General features: G+C 45.4%; 1 protein-coding gene across 6 annotated transcripts in view; it reads left to right on the top strand.

Moving 5' to 3' along the window:
* HLCS (holocarboxylase synthetase) overlaps positions 1 to 17,333 on the top strand; it is a 229,684-nt gene that overhangs the window by 58,839 nt on the left and 153,512 nt on the right. For all 6 annotated transcript variants that reach the window (XM_027584867.2, XM_027584863.2, XM_027584862.2 and 3 more), the window contains one exon: positions 16,964 to 17,235. In XM_027584867.2, coding sequence (XP_027440668.1) covers positions 16,964 to 17,235 — 272 coding nt within the window. The remainder of the gene's footprint in view (positions 1 to 16,963; positions 17,236 to 17,333) is intronic.

The raw sequence follows: 17,333 nt of genomic DNA, 5'->3' as shown, positions 1-17,333 counted from the left end.
CCTGCCCCAATGCAGGGGTCATGCTGATTCAACTAAAATGTGAAACACTAGAAGGTGTTCTTGGTGGTGGTTTTGTTTTTTTGATTTTTAGTTTTTTGTTACAAAGGCTGTGTCTTTGATGATTCCAGGATTGATGGCAGAACAAAATACACAGCGAATGTTGGAGCTGGAGGGGCCTTAGAGCCTCAAGGAGCAAATCCCTTCGTTTTGACTTCAACTTTTTATTAAAAAAAAAAAAAAAAAAGGAAACCTAAAAAAGTATGAAAGAATAGTACATAAACCGTACGTAGCTCCATCACCTTGGTTCACCCTTGTTAACATTTTGCTACGTTTTCTTGACAAAGAGGGTTTGGCGTTTTTTTTTGTTTTGTTTTTTGGAAGATGTATACTTTACTGCCTTTAAGTAAAACACAAAGCATACAACTTATAAGTTATTTATGGGAGCATGAGGCTTTGGTAGCGTTGCTTCTAGGGAGTTGGCAAGAGAGTGGTGTTAGTTTGTGCTTGGCCTTGGGCTCGTTTTCTTTATTTGAAGTAAAGCCTACTGGTTTGTAGTGGTTCTGGATGGCTGGTCATCCCCCTACTGGGCTGTGCTGTGGGCACATCCCATCTTCACATCAGCCAGCATGTCTAAAATTCTTATATCTTAAAAATTCCGAATTACAGAACATAAAACATCTTGGAGCCACGTGTTAGGAGGGCAACTAGTTGATCTTTTATGCCCAACAAAGGGTTTCTACCCCCGATCTAGGGAAATTCCACTGATGACCACGTCATGAGTATAGGATTTACAATTTTTCTTTCAACTTTCTAACCCAAGTATTGTGACTTGGGAACTTTAGATCTGATTGCTTGCTTCCATAAGAACTTTTTTTGGGGGGGGAGGGGTAAACTGTAAGTAGTGTACAAACGCTGTTGTATTATTTATGTGACTATCTGTCTGCCCCATTAAGCTGTAATACAAGATCATTTGAAAGCAAGGACCATATGTTGTTAATCTTTATGCCCCTTCCCAGTATTTGGCCTATAGTAGGCATTTAGTAAGAGCGTTTTGTTTGAACACTTAGGAAGCCTTTTGGCTTTTCCCACTAACGGATCGTGAAACGCTTCCCTGCTGCCCTGTCTGGGACACCCGAGGGGCCTTGGGAGACAGGCTGGCAGCAAAGAGCCCACCCAGCTCGGACTGGCTGCCCCTCCAATCTAGTTCTGTCACTGTTTATTCAGGTATGATGGGGATTTCATAAACAACCATGTTAAACAGTTTAAAAGAATCAGCTGTCGAGGAACACTGACCAGGTGGCGTTTAGGAGTGTAGGAGAAAGGCAGAAAGGTTTTATCTGTTATTAACGTGCTTTCCCATCTAGAAACTGCCGGGTTTGTGCCGGTCGGCCCGCGGCTCCTTGCCATGAACTACGAGTACCTTCCCTCTGAAGGCACCGAGGCCGGTGTCCTGTGCCCCTCGCCGGCCCCCACAGCGTGCCGTGCCCTGGGATTCTCTGAGCTTTCCAGGGTGTCCCGGTGACAGCCCGTCCAACAGAGAGATGAACCTTTGCTTAAAAAGAGTGGCCTGGAGTAGGAGGCGCTCGGCCTTCCCTGAAGGCACCTCCGGCCGGCTCCATCTCTCCTTGCCAGGTACCATGTGGCACTTCCTATTGGAATTCTGCGGATGATGGCGCGGTTTTAATGGAGCATTAAACCTTGGCGACTACACATCGAACCTTGAAGCTGAGTCCTGGATGTTCCAGGTTTCTTGATTTAAAGATAAAGAAACAGAGGCCCGGAGCAGGCGGTGCGGACAGCTGTTGACCCGATTCTGTGTTGAGGGGCGGGGGGTTTCTGCTGCTTCCACGTGCCGCGCGCTGGGGGGCTTGAGGCCGGGCCGCAGGTGCTGCGCGGATGGTTCGAGATGGGTCCTCGACGTCGGCCTGCGCCTGGCCCGGCATCGTTCGTGGCTGGGGCCATGTGCGCAGGACAGGCCGCCACGGGTGTCCCCACTCGCGCGGGGCCCCCAGCACCGAGCTTTCCTGGCTCCCCCCACCACCACTCGCGCGGGGCCCCCAGCACCGAGCTTTCCTGGCTCCCCCATCACTCGCGCGGGGCCCCCAGCACCGAGCTTTCCTGGCTCCCCCCTATCACTCGCGCGGGGCCCCCAGCACCGAGGTTTCCTGCCCCCCCTACCCCCCCGCGGCCCCGCTCAGTCAGGAGCCTGTTTGTGTTGGACCAGGACAAAGGGCGGGCGGTTCGCGCAGGCAGGCTTAATGAAGGCCCCGGAGACTTGTGCGGATGTAGAGCCCCAAGCCGCGAGCCCTGTCAGGGCAAGTCAGCGCGTCTCGCGGGGAAGCGGTGCCTGAGCCCCGACCCGGAGCGCCTCCCTTTCTTTTAGCGCCATCCACGGCCGGCTTCTGCTCTGCGCGCTTGCAGAATGGATTTCACCTCCCAAACGAGCCCATTTGGCCCCGTCGAGGTGTGATGCCTATTAAAAGCAGCCTTGTTAGAAATGCCGGATTCATTACCTCTGTTTTACTGCTCCGCCCGATCCTTTTGTGGTCTTCACTAGTTGGCAGGTAACAAAAAATGCAGTAAATCTGTGGCCTTTCAGAGCCCAAGCCGGAGCGATACCGTTACCTAATAAAAGGAATACAGTTCAACAGACATTTATGGAGTGTCTACTGTGTCCCAGGCGTGGGGACCTAGAATGACTGCGACAGGTCCAGCTCCCGAGGTACTCCTGTCCGGTGGATTTAGGTACCTGATGCCCTCTGTCCTGAGTCCTTTGGCGTTGCTGGGTTACCATCCCAGGTGTGGTCTCGACACTAGTGAAGGATCGGCATGTGTTGAAATTCACCTTTCCGCTGGGCCTCAGGGCCCATCTGTGAGAGGCACTCACTTCAGAGAGAGGCCTCCCCCACTCCAAACCGTTTCCGAGCAGCTCTGGGGTCTCCCTCAGCAGGTGTGTTGGCCCCTGCCCAGTTTACCCTGACCCCCTGTTGTCTGCCCCTTCCCGGGCTCTGGTGGCTTTTGGCTCCAAGGCTGCGCGGGCGGGAGGTGAGCAAGTGGACAGATTTCCTCCTCCCTCTCGGCTTCCGGCCCTTGTGGGCAGCTCTGGCCTTTTCCTCCTTCAGGCCCATCGCTGGCCCAGGTGCTTCTCCATCTCTTAGCTCTTTGCTTCTCTTAACTGCCCACAGTTCCCTAAGTAGCCCTTCAGGGGAAGCCTTCCGGATACACTCTTTCCAGTGGAACGCGGAGGGTAGTGAGTGATAACACACTTAAATGATAAAACTTTGTTTCTTCGTGAAAATGTCCTGGTCTAGGACTGCCTAAGTAGACAGAGTTAATTAATGGTAGACCCAAGCTTCAAATTTAAGGTTTTTTTTCCCCAAGATTGTATTTATTTATTTATTTGCGAGAGAGTGAGCACAGAGGGAGAGGGAGGAGCGGACTCCCCGCTGAGCAGGGAGCCTGACTCAGGGCTCTATTCCAGGACCCTGAGATCATGACCTGAGCCAAAGACAGACGCTTAACCGACTGAGCCACCCAGGCGCCCCCAGATTTAAGTTTCTACTGCCGAACATTCTACTCTCTCCCATGCACTCTGGCTCCAAGCCACATATACATATTTTATCACTATTTCACAGTTGCATGTTATATTGAATTTGTGTCTTTCTTTGTGACGCCCTCAACATTTTGCTTACGTAAATAAGCCGGTCCTATGTTGCTTTACTTTGGGTTAGGTCCTCTTGCTGGGGACTATGAGATAGGAATTAGCGCAGGGATTTGGGAACGAGGCAGACTGGGCTTCTTGGGTTCAAATCCAGCTCTGACTTACTGCCTGTATGGTTTGGGTGTTACTAATGCTGAGGGCTTGGGTGGCACACAGGTTGCCCCTTCGCATCCTCTCCGTATGCCGGGCAGATCGATGGGGGCAGAGCAAAAGGTTGAGACCTTGACCCCTCTTCTTTTCTTATTGTGCTAAAATAATTGAAACATCAAATGTGCTATTAACCATTTTTAAGTGTAGAATTTAGTGGCATTAATTTCTTTTTTTTTTTAGATTTTATTTATTTATTTTGAGAGAGAGAGAGAGAATGAGAGAGAGCACATGAGAGGGGGGAGGGTCAGAGGGAGAAGCAGACTCCCCACCGAGCAGGGAGCCCGATGCGGGACTCGATCCAGGGACTCCAGGATCATGACCTGAGCCAAAGGCAGCTGCTCAACCAACTGAGCCACCCAGGGGCCCAGTGGCATTAATTTCTTTCACAAGGTTGTGTAAACATTACCGCTGTCTATTTCCAAAACTGTCATCACACCAAACAGGAACTCTGTACCCATTAATCAGTAACTCCCCATTCCTTTCTCGCCTCAGCTCCTGATAACCTCTCTTCTACTCTGTTTCTGTGAATTTGCCTGTGCTAGATATTTCACATAAATAGAATCATGGTATTTGTCCTTTTGCATCTGGCTTATTTGACTTAGCATCATGTTTTTAAGGTCCATTCATGACATGGCATCTATCAGAACTTCATTCCTTTGTGTGGTTTAATTAATACTCCATTGTATGTATAAACCACACTTCATTTGTCCATTTGTCTGTTGATTTGGCTGTCGACACTTGGATTATTTCTACTTGGCTATTGTGAACAATGTTACTGTGAACATTGGTGTTCAAGTATCTGTTTGTGTCCCTGCTTTCACTTCTTTTGGGTATACATCTGGGAATGGAATATCTGGACCATGTGTTAATACTGTTTACTTTTGAGGACCCGTCAAATTGGACTCCTTCTATCTTGAGACTCAGTATCACTAGACTCACTCTGAGGAATTAAGATGGACATAACTAGAAAGAAACATCATCGAGGGCCCCATGGGAGATCCTGCTTCATTGATGCCAGACTTGATATAGGACCAAGATGAGTGGTCTCCAACCCAAATGCCTATGGGGCAGAAGAGGTGGCATCTGAGAGTCCAGCAGGAGAGTGTGTCCCCAAGTAATGAGGGCCGTGCCGCTTGGCCCCAACCAGTTACTGCCATGTGGGAAAGAGTTTCCATTTATTCCAAAGCAACAGGATATTTGATGTGAAATGTCGTGGTTTTTGAGAGTTAGCAACTAGTTCAAAATGTGTGGCCCAAATAAAACACATCTCCTGTGGGTTCATTTTGGCCTGTGGGTGTCTTTTGGCAGTGGGTGACCTGGATGCTTGTGGGGATGCAGGGGATGGATTGGTTTCAGCAGTGTGTCACTAAAGCTACAAGCCCCTCCAGGTCCAATCCATTCATTCTGGGGTAACAGTGCTTGGGACTGGTGCCTGAGCATATCTGGGGACACAGGAAGGCAGGGGTCTTGGGAACCCAGACTGGGATGCAGTGCTATCCAAAGAGGAATCTGGACAAGTTAGGCGAGGGATGATCAGACTGCATTGGGGTCAGTGGGGCTGGGACAGAAGCATCTGCATAGGGGACCAGTCAGGTGAGGAGAACACATCTCAGACCCCGCTCTGCTTGGTATTGGTGCTCAGAATGAAAGTCCACCCTGAAGCTGCCAAATGAGCAATCCCTGCCTTAAATGAGGTCAGGACCAAAAAACGTCCTGCTCTTCCAGGAGGGACATCTTTTGATTATAAAGATCCGCTACGCTGTGTGCCTTGGTCACTTGCGTGAAGACACTGAGTCAATGTGAAATTGGCTGTGAATATTTGTTTGGAAAATACTAATACCAAGAATTGGGTTGCTTCATATAAATTCTGTGAGAGTAGAAGAATATCTGCTCCTGTTTCCCTGAGAGTATTTAACAAAGCATGAGACACCCATAAAAAGAGCTTGTGTTCCATGTCTCTGTGGATTCATTTTCTGATTTGCCTACTTCTGGTTGCCTAGCAATGGGCACTGTTATGAGTGAAGCACAACTAATTCGATTATTTACAATGAGGCAAATGTTCTCTGAGATAGAAAACCTTTATTGGTTAAGATCAGTTATTTGGTGTTTCTTGGGAAAAGGAGCACCCACACACAAACAGATGGCAATAAATATTTTGAATCCATCGCTGAGTTAAGAGGTGTGGTTGCATTTCACCCAGTGGATCTTGCTAGATGGGTGGACGTAGCAGATAGGACAAGAGATGGGTTGAAATGCTCTAGTGTGATGTGACACAGAATATTGTATGCCTCTGATCTTACTTGCACTGCCTGTAGCAGAGGTTACAATATGTTAACTAATCTTAGAGTAGCCACTCCTGTGTATTTGCACTCAGTGTAAAAGTAAGCATTCATTTCTTCAGAAGTTGGGATACTGGTGTTTTTGGGGGCGTGAGTGACTATGGAGTCTCATGGACTTTAGTTATCATTTAGTGTTGTAGGAGCTTGTTATTATTTACATTTTTTTCAAAAAAATCAACTTAAATATGATTTATAGTCAAGAAAATGCACCCATTTCAGTGTAGGGTTTGATAATGTATATGTCTGAATAACCACCATTACAAACAAGATATAGAACATTCCAGTATCCTACAAGATTCCCTCCTTCTTTTCCTCAGTCAGCCATCATCCACTCTGCACCCCCATGGCCAGCGTCAGCAGTCTTGGATCTGCTTTCTATCACTATATAGATTAAATTGGTCTTTTTTTTTTTTTTACTGTGTTATGTTAGTCACCATATAGTACCTCATTAGTTTTTGATGTGGTGTTCCATGATTCATTGTTTGTCTTTTTTGAAGTTTCATCTGAATTAAATCATACCGTATATACTCTTCTTTGTTTTCTCTTTTTTTAAAAACCAGCATTATGATTTTGAGATTCATCCATGTTGTTGCATAGATGAGTAGTTCATTCCTTTTTATTGCCACATAGTGTTTGCCTCATATGGATAAGCCATAACTTATTTACCCATTCACCTGTTAGTGGACATTTGGGTTGTTTGTAATTTTTGGCTATTGTGAGTAAAGTTATGCTATGACCATTCATGTACAAGTCTTTGTGTGGATGTGTGTTTTTATTTCTCTTGGGTAAATACTTAGGAATAGAATTTCTGGGTCATATGGTAAGTGTGTGTTTAATTTGATAAGAAACTGCCAACTTGTTTTCCAGAATCACTGTACCATTTTTAAAAAGATTTATTTATTTATTTGAGAGAGAGAGGGAGAGAAAGAGAGCATGAGCAGGGAGAGGGGCAAAGAGAGAGAGGGAGAGAGAGAGAGAAGAAGACTCCCCGCTGAGTGTGGAGCCCGATATGGGGCTCCACCTCACGACCCTGAGATCGTGACCTAAGCCAAAATCAAGAGTCAGACGCTCACCTGGCTGAGCCATGCAGGCACCCCTCCTTGTACCATTTTATATTGACATCAGTAATCTTCAAAAGTTCCAGTTATCACTTCTTTGCCAAAACTAGATACTGTCCGAATTTAAAATTTAATCCATTCTAGTGGGTGTGTCGTGGTAGCTCATTGTAGTTTTAATTTGCATTTCCCTGGTGATAAATGATGCTAAGCAGTTTTTCATGTGCTCGTTGGCCAGCTGATGTTTTCTTTTGGGCGGTGTCTGTTCAAATCTTTTCACTGATGTTCTATGTTGAATTGTTGGTTTTCTTATAATTCTGATTTAAGAGTTCTTCTTATGTTACAGATTCAAATCTTTTGCCAGATATATGTATTGAGAATAGTTTCTCTCAGTCTGTTGTCTTTTCATTTTTCTTAACATTATCTGTTGATGAGCAGCAATTTTTTTTTAAAGATTTTATTTATTTATTTGGCAGAGAAAGAGAGAGCATAAGCAGGGGGTGCGGCAGGCAGAGGGAGAAGCCGGCTCCCCGCTGAGCAAGGAGCCCTACGCGGGGCTCCATCCCAGGACCCTGAGATCATGACCTGAGCTAAAGGCAGATGCTTAACGAACTGAGCCACCAGGTGCCCCAGTGAGCAGCGATTCTTAATTTTAATGAAATCCGGCTTATTATTTTCTTCTTCTCTAGTTCATGCTTTTGATTTATCTGAGAAGGACTTTACCTGTCCCAAGGTCAGAAAGTTTCTTTCATTTATTTTATTTTGGAAGTTTCATAGTTGGGTCTGCAGTTCATTTCAAGTTTTGTGTACCTAGAAGGTGTAAGGGTCACCTTTGTTATGTCTTGTTTTGTTTTTTGCATATGGATGTTCAGTTGTTTCAGCACCGTGTTTTGAAAGATGATCCTGGGACACCTGGGTGGCTCAGTCGGTTAAGTGTCTGCCATCAGCTCAGGTCATGATCCCGGGGTCCTGGGATTAGTCCTGCATTGGGCTCCTTGCTCAGTGGGGAGCCTGCTTCTCTCTCTGCTTGCTGATCCCCCTGCTTGTGTGCTCTCTCTCTGACAAATGAATAAATAAAATATTAAAGAAAGAAAGAAAGATGGTCCTTTATCAAGTGAATTGCCCTGATGCTTTTGTCAAAAATCAACTGGATATGTATGTGTGGCTCTATTTCTGGCTTCTCTTCCATTTCAGTAGTCTGTATCTGTATACTAATATGATACTGTCTTGATTGCTGCAGTTTTAGGATAAGTCTTGAAATCAGATTTTGTAAGACTTCCAACACTTTTCTTCCCAAAATTGCTTGGCCATTCAAGGTCTTTTCCCTTTCTGTGCAAGTTTTAAAATCAGCTTACCAATTTCTACAAAAAATGCCTGGGATTTTGATTGGGATTGCACTGAATCCATAAATCAATTTGGAGAAGAATTGACATCTTAACAGTATTGTGTTTCCTGATTCTGAACATGGCATATCTCTTCAATTATTTAGGGCTTTTAAAATTTTTAATTCATGAGTGTTTTGTAGTTTTAAGTGTACAGGTCTGACACATTTTGTTTAATTTATCCCTAAATGTTTCAGATCTGTCGACGCCATTGAAAACGGGATTTAAAAAAAAATTTCAGACTCCCAAGTATTCATTGCTGGTATGTAGAAAGACACCCAATTTTTGTATATTGACCTTGTATTTTGCAACCTTGCTAAGCTCGCTTCCTAGTCAAGTGCTTTTTTGTATGTGGATTCCTTGGGGTTTTCCTGTTGTATGCAACATGTCCCAATAAGAAATAAAGCCATATTCACCTTTTTTGAGATTGGCTGGTGTTACCCTACTGCTGTGGCCAATTCAAAGGGCCAGCATTTATGTGACTATAAAACATTCAGTTTTTGGTTGCACCTGAATTGTATTCAGTAAGCTTGAAATCTTAGAGAAAGGTAAATACAAGTTCTTGTGGTTTAAATGTTAACAAAATAACATGAATTAGAAGGTTTTTATGAATTTCATTGTGGTGAAATTTGATAGCAGTTGTTTTGTTTTCAGTAGGACTGCAGCGGCTTTCAAAGATTTCAGATTTCTTTTTGAGGCTTATGTATCCATATCAAGACCATTGCTTATCGGTGCCTTTTTGGCATTTTACCTCTTGGAATACAGATATATATATATGTAACTGGTGGAGTTTTTCTTCAGAAGGAATTTAATGTGCATTTGTATAATGAATGCTTATTAAGCATGGGCTCTTTGCCAGGTCTGGTGCTGGCTGCCATGGATACAGTTGGGAGCAAGACAGAAATGTGTATATGCTGTCTTTATGGAGCTTACATTCTAGCAAGACAGTGGGACATTGAATAAATGGTCATATAAATTATAGAATTGCAATTTGATAAGTGCTGTAAAGTCACTGTTTATGAATATGAGTTCTAATGTAGATTGGGAGGGTTGTGGGTCAGAGGAGTCTTCCCTAAAGAAGTGACATTTTTGCTACAGTCCGGTATTTGAATTAAAAAAATTAGGTAGATTTGGGAGTGGCATTTCCATACGGCATTGGTTGTCATTAGTAGAGTTAAGCCAAGAATCATGAATGAATTCTTTTTTCCTACATATGTTAGCAGCTACTTCTGTAGTGAGTCATTGTAACCTGAGTGCATCTGAGACGACCTATCAGGCAGATTGGCGTCAAACAGGTAGTAATTTTGATATGTCTTGCAACCAGAATTTTATTCCGTTGTCCAGGGATGATGGAAGGAGGAGCCTAAGTGTGCCTTGTGTACTCGGTTTTACCTGATGACTTAAAGTTGTATTTCACTTCAGTGAATATAAATACTTCAGAGAATTATAGGTGGTATACAGTTATCCCTCTTAAGAGGTTCCAGGTCTCATTTTATATCTTTTAGATTATCTTTGTTTTGCGTAATTTCGTTGGCTCTGGGTACGTCTTGAGAGATTTATGTGAAAGAGGTGTTAAGAACAAAACCCCCTGTGCCTTGCTTTCATCGATTTTATTTTGCATGTTTGTGCATTTCTTAAGTATTGCTTTCAAAAACAAGTAATTGGGGATATTACTTTAGTGATTAGTAGATACAAAGTGATAATGTAATTCCTTGAGAGTCTGGCTCCTAACTTGTATGCAGATAAGACTAAGTGGTTACATTTGATGGGTCAGGCTGACCCACTTTGCCAAAGGATGTGTATATTTAACTAGCTTGAATGCCTTTTTTAAGCACGTGTCACACTAACTGGTAGTCGTATGTGTACATACCTGTCCTTCTGCCCCGCTTTATGCTGTGGTACTATTTTTGAGACATACTGGGTGCTCCGTATGTATTTCTTAGATGAATGACGTATAGGTGGCCAGTTGGATAATTCACTCCAGAGGAGATTCCTTGCTTTATTCCCGTTCTGAAAGTGTTACCTGGTGCTAGCTCTTTCTTTTTCGTCTCATTGACTGGGAATGGAAATATACATTGCCTGCAGCTGCTGAATAACCCTTTAACTCTCTGCTTGAGTTAATGAAAACTGCAGTTAGTTAAGAAATACTTGTTATCTGGATTATTTTCCCTTTATTTTTGTGATTTAACCTGTTCACCGATATGGGTCATTAGCCTTTGTGATGCCTTTGTGACCTCTGACTGTCCTGGGGAACTTGATAAAGGCCATTCAGATCTGTTCACTTTATACCTTAAGGGCATTGACCAAAGTTGAAGGCATTGGTTATAACTAATGGCCAGATGTGAGGTTTGGAGGTATCTTAGTTCAGGTTGCTAAAACAGAATAGCATAGATCCAGGTGATTTATAAACAACAGACATTTATTTCTCACACTTCTGGAGTCTCCACATCTGAGATCAAGGTTGCTGCCATGTTTGGTTCTGGTGAGAACCCTCTGTTGGGGTGAGAGAGCTCTCTTTTTGCTGTGCCCCTGCTTGGTGGAGAGGGTGAAGGATCTTTCTGGAGTTGCTTTTATAAGGGCCATTCCCACATCCCATTCAGGAGGGCTCCACCCACCTCCTAATGCCATCACCTTGGGGATTTCAATTTCAATGTGAATTCGGGGTGTGGGGGGGCACACAAATGTTCAGTCCATAACAGAGGGCTACTTTTATATGTTATTTATTCATTTTGTCTTCTTCCTCCAGTAGAATTTATATCAAAGAAATAACAGTGAACAGGGATTATTTGGTTTAAAATTTATCTTGAGGGGCGCCTGTGTGACTCAGTTGGTTGCCTGGGTGGCTCAGTCGGTTAGGCAGCTGCCTTGGGCTCAGGTCATGATCCTGGGGTCCTGGGATCAAGCCCTGCATCATCGGGCTCCCCACTTGGCAGGGAGCCTGCTTCTCCCTCTGCCGCTACCCCCCTGCTTATGTGCTCTCTCTCTCAGATAAATAAATAAATAAATAAATAAAATCTTAAAAAATAAAATTTATCTTAGTTCTTCCTGCAAAGATGGAAAGTTAGGGCTGTAGCTTCCGGTAACTCACTTCAGCTCACTTCTGACAACTTCTGGTGCTTATTCAAACAGAAGCATTTCCTGTTTTGCACTCCTCCTGGGCACTTTGCTTTTCCCTCTGGAACTGTCCTCTCCTCTTGCTGTCCTTCCCACTGAGTTGTGAGCTTCTAGGCCAGGCTTATCCTATTATTTATCTTTATATCTCCATCAGGGCCTCCTTTGCAGTAGGTCAGCTACTTTGCTGCTTCATGTACCCCCTCAGCTTCCTCTGAGCCTATTCCATGTAGCTCTGTAGCTGAGTGTGGCTGGATAAAAGCACAACATTGGGTCACCTGCTCACTCTGAATTCAGAAACACTAACCTGGAGTGGACCCTGAACACTTCCACTTGCTCCTTCTATTTTCCCTGCTTTCCTCATTTTCTCACTCTGCCTTCTCAAACCTCTTTCTTCCTTTTCACTCTTAGTTGGTGATCTTGCTGTTTATTTATTGAGGAAAAACAGAAGGAATCCGAAGATGATGTCAGCAGCCTTCAGCCCGGGGCTCCTTCCTACCTCCCTGTCAGCCTGGGAGCAGAATAATGGTAGCATAGATGAGTTCCCAGGGCTGTCCTGGATGGTTGTGCGGCCAGCAGGGGTGAGGGAGGGCTGCAACCCAGTGGGGAAGCAGGCTAGGGTCTCCAGCGGGGATGTGGAACCCTGTCCATCCCAGTGCTGGAGGGCTCTGCTCCTGAAGCTGACCTCTTTGCTTGAGCATCAGGATCCAGTCCTCACCTGTTCACCTGTTACCTTTCTGGATCGGACAATTCACATCATCATTAAAACACATGCTGTTATTTCTCTCATTTAACCAAACTGTACCTGTTTGGAGGACTCCCTTCCTCCCTGTAGCCACTGCCCCCATCTTTTTTTCCCCAAGAGGAAACTCCTTGCCAAAATTTTGTTCTTGGAGTCTGTGGTTTCTTTCCTTCCCTTAATAACATCAGACTTGCCTGCGCCCGATGGGCTCTGCCTTGCAGAATCCAGTGGTTACTGCTCAGCCCTCTTCCTGCTGCCCTACCACCATCTTCCTACTTTCTTGCTGCCTGTGAACTTGGACCCCAGAATTCCCAGGGAGCTCCCACACCCTATGCACGCACACTTGATTTTCCTTCGCCTTCTCAGTGTCCTTTGCAGACTCCTGCTCATCTCCCTGACATCTAAGCATTGACACCCATTGTGGGTTGAATTTTGTCCCCCCAGAACGTACACTGAAGTCCTAATCTCCAGAACCTGTGAAGGTGTCCTTATTTGGATATAAGGTCTTTGCAGACATAATCCAGTTAAGATGAGGTCGCTAGGGCTGGCCCTGATCCGATTTGGCTAGTGTCCTTTGAAGAAGAGGACACGAGACACAGGCACAGGGAAGGGAGCCAAGGATGGCCAGCAACACCAGAAGCCAGGAGGGGAGCCTAGAACAGATTCTCTCCTAGAGCCTTCAGAGGGAGCGCGGCCCTGCCGACACCTTGATCTTGGACTTCCAGCCTCCGGAACTGTGGGATGGTAGATTTCTGCTGTCTAAGCCCCGCAGTTTGCGGCACTTTGTAGTGGCAGCCCCAGGAAACCGGTGTAACCCCTCTATTCATCTACAGTCACTCCCTCATTGCTCTCAGCCTGTCTCCTGCCTTCAGATTATCATCTGCAGTCTGGAGATTCCCAAATTTATGTCCTCGGTGTGGACCTCTCCCCTAGACCCCTGACTCACGTGTCCTACTGCTTATTCGCTGCCTCCGTGCGTTTCTAACCCGTGTCTCACGTGTGATGTGCCCAGAACCGGCTCTTCCGGTTCACACCTGTTCCTTCCCTTTCCCCTCAGTATTTCCGGGGGCAGCTCCATCCTTCCAGGTGCTTAGGCCAGAAGTGTTGGCCTCATTTTTTTTTTTTTTTAAGAGAAGTAAGCCTTTATTTCCTTGTCTTACACATAAGGTTGGCTGAATTGGTTGCTTGGGCTCATTTTTGACTCCCCATTCCCTCTGACATCCCAAGGGTGATCTGTCAGCGTATCTTGCGGCCTCTACGTCAGTCGCATGGCCACCGTGACACCTGTCCAGGCGTTAGCATCTCCCTCCTGGGAGCTTCAGAGGCTTCCTGACTGGTGTCTGCTTCCTTGTGTTTGCTGCCCCTTAATCTGTGCTCAGGGCAGTTTGCTGAGCGAGTGATCCTGCGGTGACTGTGACCAGGAGGTCACCACACTCCCTTTCCCAAAGCCTCCAGGGCTCCTCATTGCCCCCAGAGTGAAAGTCCCAGTCCCCGCTGTGGCCCTTCAGGCCTTGCACAGTGTGGGTGCCCCTTTACCTCCCTCCTCTGGGCTCCTTGGCCTCCTCCTGGCTTGCTCTGCGTTCTGGGCACTTCCCTCCCTCATGCTTCCCTTTGGGCCTCTGCTCCTCCTTGGAATCCTCTATGTAAATAGAGAAGAGCCATGGGCTTGTGTGGGTTACATTGTCCCACCTCCTTTCTTCCCTCCCCCCAGGGTTCATATGCCCTCCCCACGATGGCCTACCTCCAACACTTCTTATCTCTCCTCTCTGCTTATCGTCTCTTCCTTGGCACTTTATGACTAACATTCTATGTCTTGTGCTGATGAATTTTTATAAAAATGATCTGACTCCCATGCTAGGATATAAGCCTTTTGAGGATGGGAACTTTGGCTCCTTTGTTCACTACTGAATGTCCAGAACCTATGAGAAAGTCTACCATATGGTGGTAGGCACCCCATAATATCATAATATTTGTCTCATGAATGGATTGACAAAACATTTTAGTTGAATCTGATATTTTTATAATAGTTAGTGTTTATTTTACCATTTGTGTGTGTGTTTTATCTTTTTTTTTACTTTTTTAAAAGATTTTATTTATTTATTTGAGAGAAAGAGTGTGTGTGTGTGAGTGGGGAGAGGGGAAAAAGGGGAGGGAGAGGGACCAGCAGACTCCGCGCCGAGTACAGAGCCCAACACGGGGCTTGCTCTCACGACCCTGAGATAGTGATGTGAGCCGAAACCAAGAGTCGGTCGCTTAACCGCCTGAGCCACCCAACTGCCCCCATTTTGTTTTACTTTTAATTATGATAGTTTTAAAATCTAGAGAAGAATAGAGAGAATAGTGTGACAGATACCCCAAATACACATGGTCTAAATTTAACAGTTATTAGCGTTTTGCCTTATTTGCTTCATCTATTTTGGGAGTAAACTACAGATACCATGACACATACACATTTCTACCATTAAGGCCGTGTTTCTACATCACCATGGTACCGTTATCATGCCTACTGGACCTGACAGTGAATCTTTGTTGTCTGATCCATACTCTCCAGATTCAAATTTCCTAATTCTTTCAAAATGTCTCTTCCAGCTCAGTTGTTCAGACCAGAATGCGGTGAAGAGCCACTCACTGTATTTGATCGTGTCTTTCACGTCTCTCCTCATCCAGACGGGGTTTCACCCTCTCTCCCCGCTTCTGCCTTTGGGGCCCCTGTGACATTGACTTGCCAATTCTTGTTTTGTGAAATATCTCACCTCCTCGATTTCTTCTGATTTCCTTCCTCCTGAGGTTATTTAACTTGTTCTTCTGTCCTCTATATTTTTCATCAAGTGGAGGTGCATTTTAATGGTCCATTAGTTGAATTTAGTTCAGTGAAATTTCATCTTTGAAGCTGCTTCTCTGCGGCCACATGCAGCTTTGGGGCATACCCTGTGTTAACAGAAGGGCACCTTTCCTCTTTCGAAAGGCCCAGCATTTGCATGAAGGTGGCCTAAGAGCCTAGGTCTGTGTTTACTGTGACTCACTGATCTTAATACATTTGGTGTTGGCCTCTCAGGGTGATGACTCCCCTGATCCCGTAGTTCCCTGGTGCCCCACGTCCTACCCCACCCCAGAGGGAGGTCCCTCCAGGGTGGGGCGTCCACGGCCTGAGAGGAAGTTGCAGCCTGCTGGAGGCTCCAAGACCCCTTCTTGTTGTAGGGATTGGAATAGAGAGCTCTGTTCTGGATCAGGCAAGGTTTCTGGTAGGTTCTGCCTCCCTCCCAACCCCCCCCTGGACCCACATTTGGACAAAGTGGAGGCAGCTGTTGGGTTCCCCATTATTTCCCCAATGTAAAAGTCATGTTCCCCCTGCTGGTGGCCTGTCAGTGGCTGGTGGGGGTCAGCTTGTCTAGGAGAGGGGGTAGAGGTCCTCCAGAGGGGGAGAGCGAATGCTCTTATCTTAGTGCCTTGTGTTCTGTGACTCCTGTTCTGGCATTTTACAGTATTTCCCCAGATAGGATAATGAATTTCCTTGAGGGGCGAAAGTTTAAAGCTGTAAATTTCCTGCAAAAGGCACAGACTTAGAGAATTACTAATGAACTTTAGAGCCGGAGAAGACTTTTAAGGATTTAGGATATAATGTAGGATAGAAAGTTTAATAAGGTGCATTTATTTCTTTGGATCCTGGCTTCTGAACAGTTTACAGTTGATCCTCAAACAGTGTGGGAAAATTAGGAGAAATCCCCCCTCCACCCCACTCCCTGCTAGGGAGGTCGAAAATCCACAGCATATAACTTTGACTCCCCAAAAACTTAAATGGCAATGGCATACTGTTGACTGAAAACCTTACCAATGGCATAAACAGTCAGTCGATTAACACGTATTTTGTTTGTTTTTTTTTTTAGATCTTATTTATTTATTTGACCGAGAGACACAGCAAGAGAGGGAACACAAGCAGGGGGAGCAGGAGAGGGAGAAGCAGGCTTCCCGTGGAGCAGGGAGCCCGATATGGGGCTCGATCCCAGGACCCTAGGATCACGACCTGAGCCGAAGGCAGATGCTTAACGACTGAGCCACCCAGGCGCCCCTTAACACGTACTTTGTGTGCTATGTGTATTATATACAGTCTCCTTACAAGAAAGTAAGCTAGAGAAAAGAAAACATTATTAAGAAAAGCGTAAGGAAGAGAAAATACATTTACAGCACTGTACTGTATTTATCGAAAAAAGCCCGAGCATAAGTGGACCTTCCCAGTTCAAACCTGCATTGTTCAAGGGTCAAGTGTATTTTTATGGTATAAGCATATTTCCTATACTTATTGTCTACTGTATGATGGCACAGATGTTTGGAATATGTTACTCTAGCTCTTACTGGTCATGAATTAGGAAGTACTTATATTACCAAAGTGGCGTTTTAGGGAAAGGCTACCATCACCTCATGTAATGCCAAATTACGACCTTTTCATTTCTTTCTTTATAACACAGGAAATCTGGGATCCTCTTATGCGGTGGCTGGGGAAGCATGTGGATCCTGAAGGAGTCATAAAATCCAGCAAGCTCTCCCTTAAGTTTCTTTCATCCTACACGTCTGAAATAGAAATCAATCCATCTGCCCTACCTGTGGTGACTGACGTGGAGGCCTTCTCTTCAGAAAATTTTAACTTAGACATCTACCGACAGAATCTGCAGACAAAGCGACTTGGAAAAGTAATTCTGTTTGCCGAAGTGACGCCTACCACGATGAACCTTCTGGATGGGTAAGTTCTGGCCAGACTTTGTGCAGCTGCTCAGAGGAGTCCAGAGGAGTCTCCTGTCGGACCAGTGTTGGGGGAGAAGGGGTAGAAACGAAGGCGAA

Source organism: Zalophus californianus, chromosome 1 (genome assembly GCF_009762305.2).
Source record: "Zalophus californianus isolate mZalCal1 chromosome 1, mZalCal1.pri.v2, whole genome shotgun sequence".
NCBI lineage: Eukaryota > Metazoa > Chordata > Mammalia > Carnivora > Otariidae > Zalophus > Zalophus californianus.
Note: the sequence above shows the minus strand (reverse complement) of the source record. Positions and strands in the feature narration are given on the sequence as shown.